General features: G+C 51.3%; 1 protein-coding gene across 1 annotated transcript in view; it reads right to left on the reverse strand.

Moving 5' to 3' along the window:
• Smyd3 (SET and MYND domain containing 3) overlaps positions 1–15,571 on the reverse strand; it is a 323,227-nt gene that overhangs the window by 4,980 nt on the left and 302,676 nt on the right. Inside the window, exon 10 of the mRNA XM_090341528.1 lies at positions 411–519. Within this exon, the coding sequence (XP_090197654.1) occupies positions 411–519 (109 nt within the window). The remainder of the gene's footprint in view (positions 1–410; positions 520–15,571) is intronic.

A 15,571-nucleotide genomic window follows, 5' to 3' on the forward strand; every position in this document is an offset into this window, starting at 1 on the left:
AAGGTCAGCACAAGGTCAGGCCTGTTATCCCTGCTAGCCCTCAGGCCTTCCTGGTGCTGAGAGTGCCCTGTCCTTTAGGAAACCCGTCCCTGGCAGCGTGAAGCAGCAGGCTGGTGCATAGGCTGTGTCTGTTTGATGGCACCAGGCCATACAGCAGTACACTCCTGTCCCCGCGTCACGGGGACCACACACCTACGTTGAGCAATGCTACCCCAACAACGCTCAACCGCACAAACATCTGCAGCCACGCGGAGTGAGCGCCAGGAAGCGCATTCCTTCTCTACCTCCAGACGTGCCAGGGGGAAGCACGCCCTAGCACCCAGCCCGGCGCGATTCTCTGAGCCATTCTGTAAAATGGGCGGTATCCTCCTCCTAAAAATAAAATCATCTCGGGTCCCCCGGCCACTCACCAGCCGCAGGTTCTTCATGGCTTGGGGGAACATGGCTTGGTGCAGCTGCAGCTTGCCCACCTTCATCACCTGCACGCCTCTGACAGGATGGATGCCGGGGAAGAAAACCCTGGAGGAAGCAAAGGCGAACAGGGTCAGGAGCTCCCAGCTGGCAGCATATTTCACTGGGGGCCGCGGAAGTGGAGCAGAGCTGGCTGAAAACGCTACGGAGCCACTGAAGGCATGCAGCCAGAATGCAGGACGTAGGCGCTCGTCAAAGTGCTCGCTGCAGTAGAGAAAAAACCCCAAGTGACAGGGCTGGGAGGGAGATGGAAACACACACCAGAAGAGAAACCCAAGCTGGTCCCTTGCGCTGGCTGCCTTGTGGGGTCTGCCCACCCTCTCTGTGGAGGTCCAGCACTGCGCGGCCCTACACAGAGGCTGTCTCAGTACCCAGCCGAGACAGACGGAATTGCTGTGATTCTCCTAATAGACTCTTTCTCCCTTTCCTGTAACCTCAAAGCCCTAGGCTGACGCTGAGTTGCAGACTTCATGGCCCACCTGCCTCCCAGCACAGGCGGGTTTGTTTTATCGTCTTCATGGAGTACACTCTGGTAGATCAGGCTGCCTGCTGTGTCCGCTTGGACACTGCGGCAGGGGACACGTGCCCGGCCTCCTTCAATAGAGCAGAACAGAACAGAACGCCGCCCTGGACCAAGGACAATGCATGTGTCATAACCCAGAGCCACGTCTCACATTAATTCAAACCAGACTCATAAGAACTTTCTAGATGGAATTCAGTAGCCTGGCCTCTTCTGCATAATCCATGCTCAGAGACGTTGCTGAATTTCCTCTGCACATGTGGGATCTCATCTGGAAAAGGGGATACCTCTGAGGAACCCACAGGGAGGCTAGAGCAGGATCTGATGTGTAGCCCAGGACTGAGAAACTGATTCGGTAGTTTATGCATTCAGAGGTGACTGAGCTTGACTGGACCAAGGAAGGCTTCCTGGAAGAGGAACTGGGACATAAACCGGAAGGACTGGGGTGGGGGGATTTGGCCTCAGCCCATCAGGGGATGCCTTGCCCCTGCTCTCTGGGCAACCTCGCCCATCTCCAAGGCTGGCCAGGAGCCCTCGCTCAGGTCCCACCTGCTGATGCCAGCCTCTCCAAATGCTTCTATTTCTGAGCCCTCAGAGCTCACAGTTCAGCAATCCCATGTAACAGATATTCTCAGTTCTTCCCCATGAAATGTGAGGTGGGAACTTTTCATTCATGCTGAAAAAGAAGCAGAAAGCAGAGCTGGGGCCGGGACTGCACCAGGCCAAGGAGGGCAGCCTCTTTTGTGGAAGTGAAAAGGGGGAGGGAGGGAGAAACAAAGGCGACACCTGGGTGTGGGGGGGGGGCGTCCTCATCTCCTGAGTGCCGCCAGGGTAGCGGCATGGATCACCCTTACAGAACCAACACCTCAATCCACTCGCATGCAAAGACTTCAGATCCCCAGACAAAAGGCTTAAGCGCAGGACGCCACTATTATCAGAGTGTAATTGCCCTGGACACATTCCCTGAAAAGCACACCTGGATTCGGAATTCAATTTTATTGCTATGAATGTGGCACAATTAAATTTAGAGGCCAAAAAGTAATTTTATACTAATAATCTCTCCGCTACGTGGGCGTCTGTCATGTCGGTGAGCAGAAGGGAAGTCTTTGAGTAATTAGGCTGCACCAGGTACAGAGCGATTAACACCCCCCCCACACCCCAGCTCAGGCTCCTGAGGAAGCATGGGGGCTTCCTCACAAAGCTTCCCCAAGTGGCCCCTTGCAGGCGGGTACTGCCTGCAAGCTGCCCTCCTGGAGGCTCCAGCTGACCGGGAGGAGAGGAAAGGTCTCTCAGGTGGTCGTCCAGTGCAGAACTGCCTGGAGTCGAGGGCTGGCCACGCCTGAATAGGAGGGGGCTCAGGCCTGCGGAGGGATGGTGAGGAGCCGTGGGAGGGGCCATCTACCAACCGCAGGCCCTGGGCCTCCTGCTGTCACTCTGCAGAAGTCCAGCTGAGTCCTTGTGCTTGGGGGAAATGAGGGAAATCAAGTCATGACATAGAGAAAAGTGGGGATCACAGAGACCATGGCACAGCATGGGAGCAGCCAGGACCACAGGTCAGGGAAGCCCAGGTGTGTGAGGGAGCCACTGGTATGAGGTCAAATCCCTCCCCAGGCGGCATGATAAGGCATCTGGGCACCATTGGCAAGTCTCCCTTCCCCGTGCAGACAGAAGCACCATAGAAGAGGGCTGGGTCAGAGTACTTCATGGGACAAGAAACAAGAAACCCAGGAAACAGGCTCCAGAGGCAAAGAGACTTGAACAAGCGCCTGGCAGTGAGAACAGAGTCACTGTAAACACAGTTGCAAGCTGACACCACAGCTGGGAGCCTGTGGGGTACAGCCAAGACTCTGCTGAAATGCAAACGCCCCCCAAAGACACACACACCAGTCCCCCCTCCCCAGAGTCATCTGACCAAGTGTCTATCTCTCTGGGCTCCAGAATGCCGGTGTAGAGGCTGAGGTTGTCTTCTTCCGTGCTTCTGTGGTAACGTGTGCAGAGAGGGGGGAGCCTGACAGGAAAAGGAAGCACACAGCGGCTTCACCCTGACCCATGAGCACCACGGTCTTGCTGTCACAGTCCACCAGGAGGCTGAGACTCTGGGAACTGGTCTGTCTCCAGTTAGAAGAACACAGAAAAGATACCTGGTGGCAGGACCTCTGTAAGTCCTGCAGGGTGTTTCTTTCAGGGTGCTTCATTAGAGAAAGCACCTTTGCCATTTACAGGTAGGAAAAGGCATTCAGGTCTGCTTTTCAAAGTCAGACACAAAGCCCACCTACTGAACCTAAGAGAGCGTGCTCGATCTGCTTATAGTGTACTTAGAGAAACCACCCAGCTCCAGCTGTATGAACTTCAGCTGAGAAATGTGGAGTGCTGATGCAAACAGAAGAACCACTGCTTGTACAATCCTCCCCCAAATAATGGTAAACAAAGAAAAAAAGATGACATTTCTCAGAAGCAAGGCAATCTGAACACAGAAGAAGAGAGCAACCATATTTCTGAGATAGCACTAGGATCAGACGCTGTGATGCCTGAAATTTGATTTAAATGTCTACAACAAATTCCACTGTGCATCTATACCACATTTTCTTGATCCATTAGTCCGTTGAGAAGCATCTGGGCGAATTCTTTATCTTGGCTAGGGTAAAAAGTGCTGCAACAATCATGGTTGTGTTAGTGGCTTTACCATAACCTTGTTTGTGTTCCATTGGATAAATGGAGTGAAATAGGGTAGTTCTATGTTTAGTTTTTGAAGAATCACCATACGGTGTGGCAGAGCGGTTGGACAAGTTTACATTACCACCAACAGCCTTTTAGTGTTTCCTTCTGCTGGATCCTTGCCGGCACCCGTTACTGTCTGCTTCTTGATGATGGCCACTCTAACTAGGGTGAGGTGGGATTTCAGTGTTGTTTTGCTTTGCATTTCCTGTATAGGCCAGAGATGTTACGCATTTCTTCATTTGTTTATTGGCCATTTTTACTTCTTCTGAGAAGTCTCTCTTTAAGCCATCCCATTTATTAATTGGATTGTTGGTTCTTTGATGGCTTAATCTTTTGAGTTCTACGTATATTCTGGGTATTAGGCCCCTTTCTGATGCATAGCTGGCAAAAATCTTTGTCCATTCTGTATACTTTCTTTTTAGATTATTGGCTATTTGCTAAACAGAAACTTTTACATTTGGTGCAATCCCATTAATCAAGACTTTGATTTGCTATGCTTCTGGATCTTTGAAAGTTTCTACCAGTGTCAAGAAACCCTAATGTTTCCCCTACTTCCTGTACTAATTTCAGGTCTTTTTTTTTTTTTTTTTTTTGCCAGTCCTGTGCTTGAGCTCAGGGCCTGAGCACTGTCCTTGGACTTTCTCAAGGCTAGAGCTCTACCACTTGAGCCTCAGCACCACTTCCGGCTTTTTTCTATGTATGTGGTACCGAGGAATTGAACCCGGGTCTTCATGCATGCTAGGCAAGCACTTTAACCACTAGGCCAAACTCCCAGCCCTAATTTCAGGTCTTATATTGACACAAGGTTGCATGGTTTCCTTCATACATGGTAGCTAGAATTAGCCTGTAAATCAGTAAGTAAACATGTCGGTTGGTATGCAAGCGGTTACAAATGTACTAACTGAAATAGGATAGCTTCAAGGGAGAACTCAAAAGTGTAATTCCTTAGAAAGGCCAAGTCAAAGCCCAACAAAAAGCCCCAGGAAATGGGTACTTGCAAGAAGGGGGTGGGGCTGAAAGGGGCAGACAATGAAGAAGGAGAAGCAGGGATCTGGAGAAAAATATACTTGTAAAGCAATGTTATCTGGAGGGTAAGATTGTTACTTTAAGAGAAAAGTTCAATTCTTTGTCTTTTTGTAAACATTCTAAACTTTTCTTGACAGTTTCATCAAAGTGTTACAGTTGTGTTCTTTATGACAAGAACCCACCTTCTCCATCAACATTATCCAATAATCTCCTTAAAAAAAAAAAGAATTCAAATGTAGGGCCTGGAGGGTGGTCTAGTGGTAGAGTGCTTGCCTAGCATGCTTACAGCCCTAGGTTTGATTCCTTGGAACCATATACACAAAAGCCGGAAGTTGTACTGTAGAGTGCTAACCTTGGGAAAGCTCAAGGACAGTGTCCAGGCCCTGAGTTCAAGCCCCAGCACTGGGAAAAAAAATACGAAGAAAAAGAAAAAATTCAAATGTGTATATACAAAACGCAAACAAAGTAAGGGAAGGCATGTTGAAGGCGCTGGGGAGAATGCTGAAAGGGGAGGCATTGATGAAGATGCAGTGTATTCATAAACTGCTTTGGAAAATGGCAATGCCTTTGTATAACACTTAAAGATAATAAAAATAGTGTAAAAATACACACAGAAAATGAGAATGGAACACATATACACACAAATACATATGTCTGCAGAAGAATGCCTGCTTCTAGCCATGGTACATTAGCTGGCTTCAGATCAGTTTCTGTTAAGAACAAAGAAATAAAAACAGACAAAATATTTTTAGAGCACTGGAGGTGTGACTGAGCCACCGAGGCAGCCCGAGTTCTTCCCCAGGGCCAGGGCTACAGGGACAGCAGGGCAGATGTGACAGCTGCTGGCTATCCCTGCAGTGGTCCCAGAGCAGACGCAGAGAGGCCCTGCCACGCAGTAACTGTGGTAGTCTCGTAGAAAATGAGATGTGTGTTCTACTGTCTTAGGGTTCACCTGGAAGGAGAAAGAGTCCTGGCAAATGTCTTGGGCTTGCATTTGTGACCCCAAAAGGTCAGAAAATCAAAAAGCATATGAAAATAACAAATGGAAAAATTTGAACTGAAAAACAGAAAACTAAAATCATCAGTGTAGTAGTTTAACATCTGTGAATTAGTGACAAAGGCAGGATGAACGGGCAGATTCACCATACAGCAGAGATGACAGCAGCAGAGACACAGGCCTGCTGGAATCTCAGGTGATAAGGGAGAAAAGGGGGGGAAGATGAAACCCCAACGGCTGGGAATTTTCAAAACCAATGAAAGACAACATGTCACCGATTCAGGAACACTCGGCCGTGCACAAAGATAATTCAGCAGCGGTGAGGGGTAAAGCGCTGGTGATTACAGAAGTTGGAGGATGGAGGTGTAAAGATTTAGTATGCCATTCTGTTTTGTGTATTCTTGAAATGTCTCCCTATTACAAAGCCAGGGCAGTGGGTTTACTTCCACCCTCTCCTCTGCACTCGGCTCCCGGATGTGCCGACAGCCTGTGGTTTGTGTTATGTGTTGCACCAGGCTCTTTGGAAGAACAGCGTCTGCGTGAAGCAGCCTAGAAGCTCTCAGTACTTTTGTCATAGCATCACTAGTAACGAAAGAAGTTACGAGGCCTTAGGAACTGAGTGCCTTTCACAAAGAAAAGAAGGAGAAAGAGAAATGAGTGCAAGTTTCAGAAGTGTGCGGATCTGTTCAATCTGGAGCCTCATGGAGGATGAGGTGAAACACAGAGTGGGGGGTGTGAGGTGACGCCCGCTCTGCCTGTGACACCAGCTGGCCCCGCCTGGCGGCTGGCAGTGAGTAGCCAACACTGGACACCACAGACCGTGCTGGGGTCTTAAACCAAGGGCGGGAAGTCGGCATGCCGGGCCGACAGAGAGCACAAGGGAAGGGAAGGGGGGGGCTTGGCTGCTCTCGGCATGCGGAACTGACAGCAGCCGCGGCGTGCAAGCTACCTGGGGCATGGTGATGGAGAAACTTCCTATATAATAGAATACATTTTGTTACTGTTCGTTTTTCTTTCTTTTTCTAAGAGGAAATAAAACCAAATAAAGAAAATACAGATCATACTGTGCAACTTAAAAAACAAAACAAAAAACAAACCCAACTCTATCACAGAACAAGCTGCCAGAACTCACTGGTCTCTCTTGATTACGACTGGACCGAAGCACCATGCCCTCTCGCTGCATAGCTAGGACAAGTGGCATGCCCGCCTCCGCCCAGCCTTTTCTGTTGAGATGGGTCTCTCACAGTTTTGGCCTTGGCTGGCCTGGACCCTGGAGAAGCTGAGATTGTAGGCGATGGGCCACAGGACTGCTTCTTCTTTGGCTTTGAAAGCCACATGTTTCTAGCAGACAGACCGAGCCAAGAGTTCCTCTTAGAGAATAATGATCGTAAGTTTATTTTTGCCCAGCTCTGCTATAACTTATACCAGAACCCATGACAAGTGTTTAAAAATCACTACACTTGAGGATGTGCATGATGCTTTTATATGTAAAGGAACTTTCAGGCCCAGTAATAACGTCATAAACAGAGTATGGGATTTGACCAGGTGGATTATGACAAGCATGGAAATAGTTTCCAGACGGTCGTTATCAGCTCCCGCTGGCCTGGGGACGCAGGAAGTAGCCAGTGCAGCCCGGAGCACTCAACAGGGTCACCCTGGCTTTAGGAGATGCAGAGGACATGTGTATTGAATCTACCTGGAAGTGGTCAGGAAGGAAGATCCCCTCCCCATCAGGGAAAGGCCAGATTCTCCGGGGAACTCCACTTCCTCCTGTGGAAGGCTGGGGCAGGAAGACCTGCCTCCCCGTCTCCATGCAGAATTAATCCAATCAGGTCTGATATCAAGCTCCACACAGAAAAACCAGAATTGCTATTGAAGTTTCAGATTCAGCTGGGCACTGATTACAGGCACTCAAGCCTGAAATCCTAACTACCCAGGAGGCTGAGATCCGGAGGGTTGTGATTCAAAGCCAGCCCAAGCAGTCAAAGACCCTGAAACACATCTCCAAAATGCCTGGCAAAAAGCCAGACTGGAGGCATAACTCAAGTGGCAGAAAGTCATATGATCATTGAACCAAGCAAGCATGAGGATCTGGGTTTAAATCATGGTAGTGCAAATTTTTTTTCTTCTTAGATTAAAAATAGGCTGAGAGGGAACAAAAAACTTTTACAAACAAAAAACTTTTAAAATAAGTTTGTTTTTTAAATGGGCTGAGGAGTAGAGTGCTTGCCTAGCATCCATGAAGACCTGGGTTCGATTCCTCAGTACCGCATACATAGAAAAAAGCTCAAAATGGTGGGGTGGCTCAAGTGGTAGAGCGCTAGCCTTGAGAAGGCCCAAGGACAGTGCTCAGGCCCTGAGTTCAAGCCCCAGGACCGGCAAAAAATAAAAAATATTAAAAAAATAAAAAATGGACTGAAGGCCGGGTGCAGTGGCTCACACCTGTCAGGAGGCTGAGATCGGAGGATCACGGTTCAAAGCCAGCCTGGGCACTAAACTCTGTGAGACCCTTCTCTCCAGTTAACCACTGTGGCTCCAGGGCTAGAGTGGTAGCCTTGAGCTGAAGAGCCCAGGGACAATGCCCAGGCCCAGAGTCCAAGCCCCACAACTGACAAAAAAGGGGGGGGAGTGGGGGATTGCATGCATAGCTTCCAAAAGACCAGATAAGGATCCACACAAACCAGCTGTGCTGGAAAACAGCAGTGAGGACAATGCCTGAACCCACAGCCATCAAATCCTGCACGCCAAGAACAGAAAAGGCTAACACAGGCCCAGCTCTGCAGTCAGTGAGCCTGGGGCTTGCAGGAAAGGAGGCCCAAGCTTTGTGAGCAGCCTGAAGGAATGAGAGCTTCAGGAGGCCGTGTCGCGGTATCTAAGTGTGCATGCCCCGAGGTGCACTCAGAGAAGTCTGCACGGGAAGGGCAGAAGGCCCAGGGCTGGACACGACTCATGGTGCACGCAAGACGTCCTGACAGCTGCATGTCCAGTAAGAAACGACTGCTATGAGGCCACTGAGGTCCCCAGCTGGCTCAAGGCCAGGAGGACGGAGGGATCCCTTTCCCCAGAGCACGTGTGCACACGCTGGATGCAGCCTCCACTGCCAGGGCTGAAAACAGTTACCTGACTCAACGGGCACCATCACTGAACTCCATCCACGTCTTATCTTGGGGACAAGGGGCTGCTTTTTAGAAAGACAACCGCATCTTATCTGCACACCTCCCGCTGCCAATGCCCACGTGGCCCCTCAGGGCCAGGAACGAGCTAGAGCGGGCCTGAGGCTGGCTGTGCTTACACCGGGCACCGAGGTGTCTCTTCATTACCAGGTCGTGAAACCCGACTGGACTTGAAGCTCCCACAGGGCCACGCAGGCGGTCGCCTGGGCACAGGCCCGGCTCCAAACTGCCGCAGGTCCACGTGCAAGGCGCCTGCCTCCGGAAACAAACCACGGACGAAACTAACGTCAGTCCTGAAACTTCCTGGCCACCAGAGCCAGGGAGGCACAGGGTGGGCTCGGGGGCCGGCCGCTTGCAGTCAGGAACGATGGACTGGCAGTCGGGCCACGCAGGACATCTGCCCTGCTGGTCAGCGGGGGTTCGGGCCTCCCTGGGAGGGCGGTGGACAACCTCACGGCGAAGCCGGCCCACGGCGGCCACGGCTTGGTTACACATCAAAGAACAATTACGGAAGCACCTTCAGGAAAGTCCACAAATTGGGTGAGGCATCTTAAGGGCAAATTCGTTCTTTCCAGAGCTAACGAAGGTTGGAGGGAAAACGACAGACATGCCAAATCCATTTAGACCAGTTCTCACATCTGAATCGCCCGATTACGGAACGAATGCAGGAGGAAACCGATGCAGAAAGACATGGACAATTGGGCTATTCCCGAGGCAAGACTCCCAGACTTTCCTGGTTCGTTCGTTAGTCCACATACTGTGCTAGGAGGCTCTGAGGCCCACTCTGTGCTCCACTGACCAGCTGTTAGAGCCTGGGGCCCCGTGCAGGCCCTGCCCCACGCAAGCCATCCCCGCGGGGCTTCCACCTCCCAAGCTGCCCACGAGGACACAGGCTGTTTCTTAAAATAACACCCACACAGGGTGGGCATCACGAGGCCTATGGCCCTGAACATCTGGAATGACTCAGGACTGAGATCGGGCACCGGAACCCCTCTGAGGCCATCAAGGGTGGAAGCGAGCCGGGCGCCCTGGCTCACGCCCGTCATCCTCGCTACTCAGCAGGCTGAGATCTGGGGAATCAGGGTAAGGCCAACCTGGACACAAAAGTCCCCATAAGACTCTCATCTCCGATTAACCACTCAGAAACTACAAGTGGAGCTGTGGCTCCCCGGGGTTGGGTGCCAGCCTGGAGCGGAGGAGCTCAGGCCCTGAGTGCAAGCCTCATAACCGACCGAGATACAACGCAGTGGGAGCTGCTAGGCCCCGGCACGTGGCGTCCTAAGCGCTGAGGAAGGGCAGGACGGGGAGAGGTGAGCCCTGCTCCAAGGCGCTGTGGTGGACAGCGCTCACGTCCAGAAATGAAGCGCAGGGCTGACTGGTTCTTTGTGTGCAGTATAACCTCAGACCAGGAAGACATGTTTTAAATGCAAGAAACGGTTTCTAGCCACATACTAGTAGTTCACACCGATAATTCTAGCTTCTTAGAGGCAGAGACAGGGAGGATGACAGTCTGAGGCCAGCACAGACAAAAGTTCAAGAGAAGCCTTGACAATACAAAAGCTGGACGCTGTGTCACGCGTCTGTCACCCCAGCTATGATTTGTCCTAGGAAGCAGAAGCAGGGAATAGCTGTCCAAGCTTGATCCGGAGGCAGCAGGACTATCTGAGAAACAACCAGAGCAAAAAGGGCGGTGTGGCTCAGGCCTGCCACTCCAAGGTTCTGAGTTCAAATTCAGCCCCACTCAAAAAAGAAAGAAGAAAATTATCTACTGGTGCATCTCTACAATGCAAACACATCTTTCTTTTTTTTTAAAGAAAGAAAAAGAACAGCATTTAGCAGGGCCAGAGAATCCTACTGACTGGCATCCCCCCTCCCGGGAGGCATAGTGCCTCCTCAGCCTTCGACCACTCAGGACTCTTCCTGGGCTGCACCGGGCCTGGCCGGCTCACCAGAAAGCGTGACCACAGCCCATCACAGAGCGCCTACCAGGGGCCCTCCCCGCTCCCGCTTCCGAGAAGGCGACCCAAATCCACCACCACCGCCAAGACAATACCTTACAACGCCTCCTTCCCTCTGGGCGGCCACCAGGGACAGTGCCTGGTCTAAGCTGAATTATTAAATGCATGCACATGAACCCCAGTACTCGTGACGGCCCAGACTTTGTAATTCCCCTGGGGAAAAAAAAGACACAATCTACACCGTGAAAAATTTAATTGCACTTTAATTACCAGTTAAGCTGGATAGCATGAGATATGGGTTCCTTCAATTTTTAATAGTCATTATGATTCCAAGAGAATTTTGAAGAGAAGTAATTGAATCTCTCGGGAGCACACTCCTTCTGCCACTGCCAAGATCAAAACCAAGGCAGGAAAAAGGGACCCTAACCCAGGACGGCCCAGAGATGTGAACTGGACACACGTCCCCCGGCCAGGCCGGCCCAGCGGTGGTGAGCACTGACCCCTAGCTGCAGGGCAGAGTCCGTGATGTATTCATGAGGGCAGACACACGTGCTTGCAGAGCTCGGCCTGGGGACGGCTGTGCTAAGTCACCTGAGTGTTCCCCTGCCACTCGCAGAACAACGGAACGTAAGTCCCACCTGTGACACATACACAGAAGATGGGCCTCTGAGCAGAGTCCTGCGCTGCGGGCAGCAGGCTGGTGGGCCAGAGGGGCCAGAGAAGGCCCTGGTCCTTCCAGCAAGCCTGACACTGACGGAGCAGTCTTTGAAAATGAAGATGACAGGATCCCTGTCTGTCACCCTCTGCTAATATCAATCTCAAATGATCAAAGTCCTCAAAGTAAGATCTGAAACCTTGAAACTACTACAGGAAGGAGTGAAATAAGTATTACAACTTCTTGGCACAGGCAGAAACTTTCTGAGTAAATTTCTAGGGACTCAGCAAATCAAAGAGAGAACTGACAAGTGGGATACATCAAACCGAAGTTTGTGCATAACTAAAGTTAATAAGCTAAAAAGAGCTGGGCACGGTGGCTCACGCCTGTCATCCTAGCTACTCAGGAGGCTGAGATCTGAGGATCGAAGTTCAGAGCCAGTCTGGGCACTAAAGTCTGTGAGACTCTTATTTCCAATTAACCACCAGAAAACTGGAAGTGACACTGTGGCTCCAGAGGTAGGGTGCTAGCCTTGAGCTGAAGAGCTCAGGGACAGCGCCCAGGCCCAGAGTTAAAGCTCCACAACCGACAAAAAAAAAAAAAAAAAAGACAGCCTGCAGAATGGGAGATCTTCATGTTAGAGAATGGCCTATTATCAGTATGTGCAAGGAGCTCAAGATATAAACCCTCAAGGAATCCCAACCCGATAAATAATGAGCAAACGACCTGTACGGAGACTTTACAGAAGTATAAATAGCCAACAGACACCCGAAGAAATGCTCAACATCTCTGGTCATAACGGAAATGCAAATCCAAACAACACGGATTCCATCTCACCCGAATGGCCATCAGCCAGAACACAAACAACAGCTGATGCTGCCACACTCGGCAGAAAGAACCCTGAAGCACTGCTGGTGGGAATGTCAACCGGTGCAGCCGCTGTGGAGGGCAGCGTGGAGGGTTCACAAAACACCTAACACAGAAGACCCTCTGACCCAGCACGATCACCAGTCAGGACGCAGCCAAGCCACTCGCACAGCCATGTGCGCTTATGTACTGCCACACTAAGACCTCAGCCAAGACATGCAAACAGCCCAGATGCCCTTCAGTGGACACACATGCACACGCACGCACGCACACACATGCACGCACGTACACGCACACGCACACACACGCACACACACACACACACACACAATTTTACTCTCCATTAGGAGGGTCAGTATGACACCATTTGCAAAGAAATGGACGGAGCTGGAAGAAATCATGTGGAGTCAGGCCAGAGAGCCCCAAGCATGCGTGCTTTTTTTCCTCATATGTACAAGTGAGATCTAATTTATAAATATGTAAGTAAACATACACATGGTCATGTGCCCAGGCACACACACTCACCAGAGAAGGCAGGGAGAATCCAGACGGTGTGATCCCCTAGCACACCTTACTCGGTCGTGCAAAATGGATACCAGGAAGCTGGTGTCTGAAGTTGGAGGAGGAAACACAGTCACAACATTCTGGGTGCTTCCTATGAAACTAGGAGCACAGGTGGGGCTCGGAGAGATGGGGAGGAGTAATGGAAGGGGTGATTCCTCCCGATGCATTGTACTTGCATTGAAACTTGAACCACTAGCTAACGGTGTAACTAGGAGAAAATGAAGAGATGAAGGGACAGACCTCTCCACGCAATCATTTTTGTATCTCTGCTCCCACGGGGAGCATTGCAAGAATCTTGCTCATTTGGTTCAATTAAATATTTTCTAAATAAAAAGTGAAAGCATGCATTTGTTCAGCCGTTTTTTGGTGGAGGAGGGAGGAGAGGGCAGTGTAAGTTTTGAACTCAGGGCCTCGTTCTTAGGAGATAGGTGTTTTACCACTTGAGACACACCCCAGACCTTTTTTGGCTGTTTTCCAGAGCCAGTCTCAGGCTGTGATCTCCCTATCTTTATCTCCCACACGGCAGCTCTTCAGGGCCGGCCACCACCCCGGCTCATTGGTTAAAACAGGGCTGGCTAACGTCTTTCCCCTGACTGGCCTCACCGGGGATTCCAGGCATGAGCAGCGGAGCCTGGTACTCAAGTATGCTTTTCAAAGCAGGTATTACCATAGTTTCAAGCACATTCACACTATTGTGCAACAGGTGTCCAGAACGGCGGCATCCTGCAAAGCTGAAACTCTGCAGCGTGCCCCGGTCATGATGTCCCAGGAGTGGCCTGGGTTCCACACCTCGTGTCTGGGCTTTGCGCCCCTTCCTGCAGTGGTGACGGCACCTCCTCTTGGCTCAGCCCTGTAACCCAGGCGGCTGAGACCTGGGGGCTGGCTCTGGTGGCAGAGCCTCAGCCACGGGGACGGGCCCTGCGAGTCCAGCTGTGCGCCTCTGGACTCTGGTCCTCATCAGGTCGCAAACTGCAAGCGCCTGCTTCCACTTAGCTGCATCAATGCGGTAACTCAGTTTTAGGGCTGTGAGTCACACCCCGCTCCCCGACCTAACCCTCCCGCCTGATCTCCATAGCAACCTCAGGCCACTCCGTGACTCTCAGATGAGAAACCAGGGTGAGGGAGGAGGACACAACATGCCCAGGGTCACAGGGGCTCCGGCGCTGCCCCTCTGACAGCCTGTGGTCCACTGCCAGTCTCTGCTGCTTGTGGGAGCCTCAGAAACGGGATGACACAGAGGGGCAGTGACCTCTCCAGGGCTGGCCCAGTTCTCCTTGCCCTGCCCCTCCCACCTGGCACAGGGCCTGGCGTGCATTCCCAGACACCGGGCACTGCATCTGCTTTGCTCTCGTGGCTGGTCAGTCTCTCAGGCAGGGCCCTGCACTATGGTGGGAGGTGCTGCCACACCGCCTCGGCGTCTGCACACAGAAGGGCACGTGGCAGATGCTTTCTGGCCGGTCTGGAGCAGAGCTCCATGGCCGCAGAGTGGAAACAGCCCCAGCCAAAGCCCACCTTTGCACGTGCATTTTCCAACCCGGAGCGGAGTGAGGGGTCACAGTGCCGGTTCTGCGGTCAGTCCTCCCCTCACTCACCCACCGCCGCACGAGTTCTCACGACTTCCGGCACCAGGGCAGTGCTCTAAGCCGGTGTGGGCAGGCGCCAGGAAGAGGGGTTAAACTCTACATTCAGTCATTTTAAGGTGATATGAAAGTGCTACTACTTTATTTTCACAGGGGAAAAGATGAAAGGGAATATTAAGAATATGAAAAAGAAATGAATCACGCATTGTGCAAATTCCCAGTTCTTCTCCAGATATTAAAGGTGAACTGTCTGTCCTGGTCCCCGCCCCTCCTGCCTCGACCTCGCTTCTCCTAAGGACGGCTGCGGGACGCCCCACGAGACCCTGGAGAGGGGCATTCGCTTTTTATGACCTCAAAGTTCTCAAAGGTGGTTCCTTACCACCTTTGAAAATGAAATTACACCTTCTAGAAAATATTCTCTACCTCGTGGTGGGTTATGTCTACCTGCCTGTCTCTTTCCACTAAAAGCAAGCAAGCAGACATTTCTATAGCACTTCACACAAAATCCTCCAACACATTATTTTTAAATGATTGATCTTAGAGCAATTTTAGCAATTAAGTAGTGCAGGTATTATGTATTTAATTCCCGGTGTGTGTGTGTGTGTGTGTGTGTGTGTGTGTGTGTGTGTGTGTGTGTTAGTGCCCAGTGCACAGGCCACTCTAAAGGCAGGGAGTGCTGTTGAGTGGCTGGTACTGGCTATGGCCTGCAAGGCTGAGGAGCCCCCCAGGGGCTAGTGGGGGGCAGCGTGGGCCAGGATGGCTGCTGCCACCTACAGTGTCTCCATGCAGGATGCATGTCACTGCACTATCTGCTTCTTCTCTGCAGGCTACTGTCACCACCTCCATTCATAAGCAGGAAGCAGAGACGCTGAGAACTAGCTGCGGTGACTGGCAGTCCGTGGGTTCCAGGAATACTCCTAGTCTGTAAGGTTTTGGCACATCGGCCATTCAGCGTCTGCTTGGTACCAAAGGATGGGCAGAATTAGGGCTGACTGGGCAGAATGTGGTGGTGGGTCTGGAGGAGGCAGCTGGCTGCTCTCAG

This window comes from Megascapheus bottae, chromosome 10, assembly GCF_031878675.1.
Source record: "Megascapheus bottae isolate mThoBot1 chromosome 10, mThoBot2.hap1, whole genome shotgun sequence".
Classification (NCBI taxonomy): domain Eukaryota; kingdom Metazoa; phylum Chordata; class Mammalia; order Rodentia; family Geomyidae; genus Megascapheus; species Megascapheus bottae.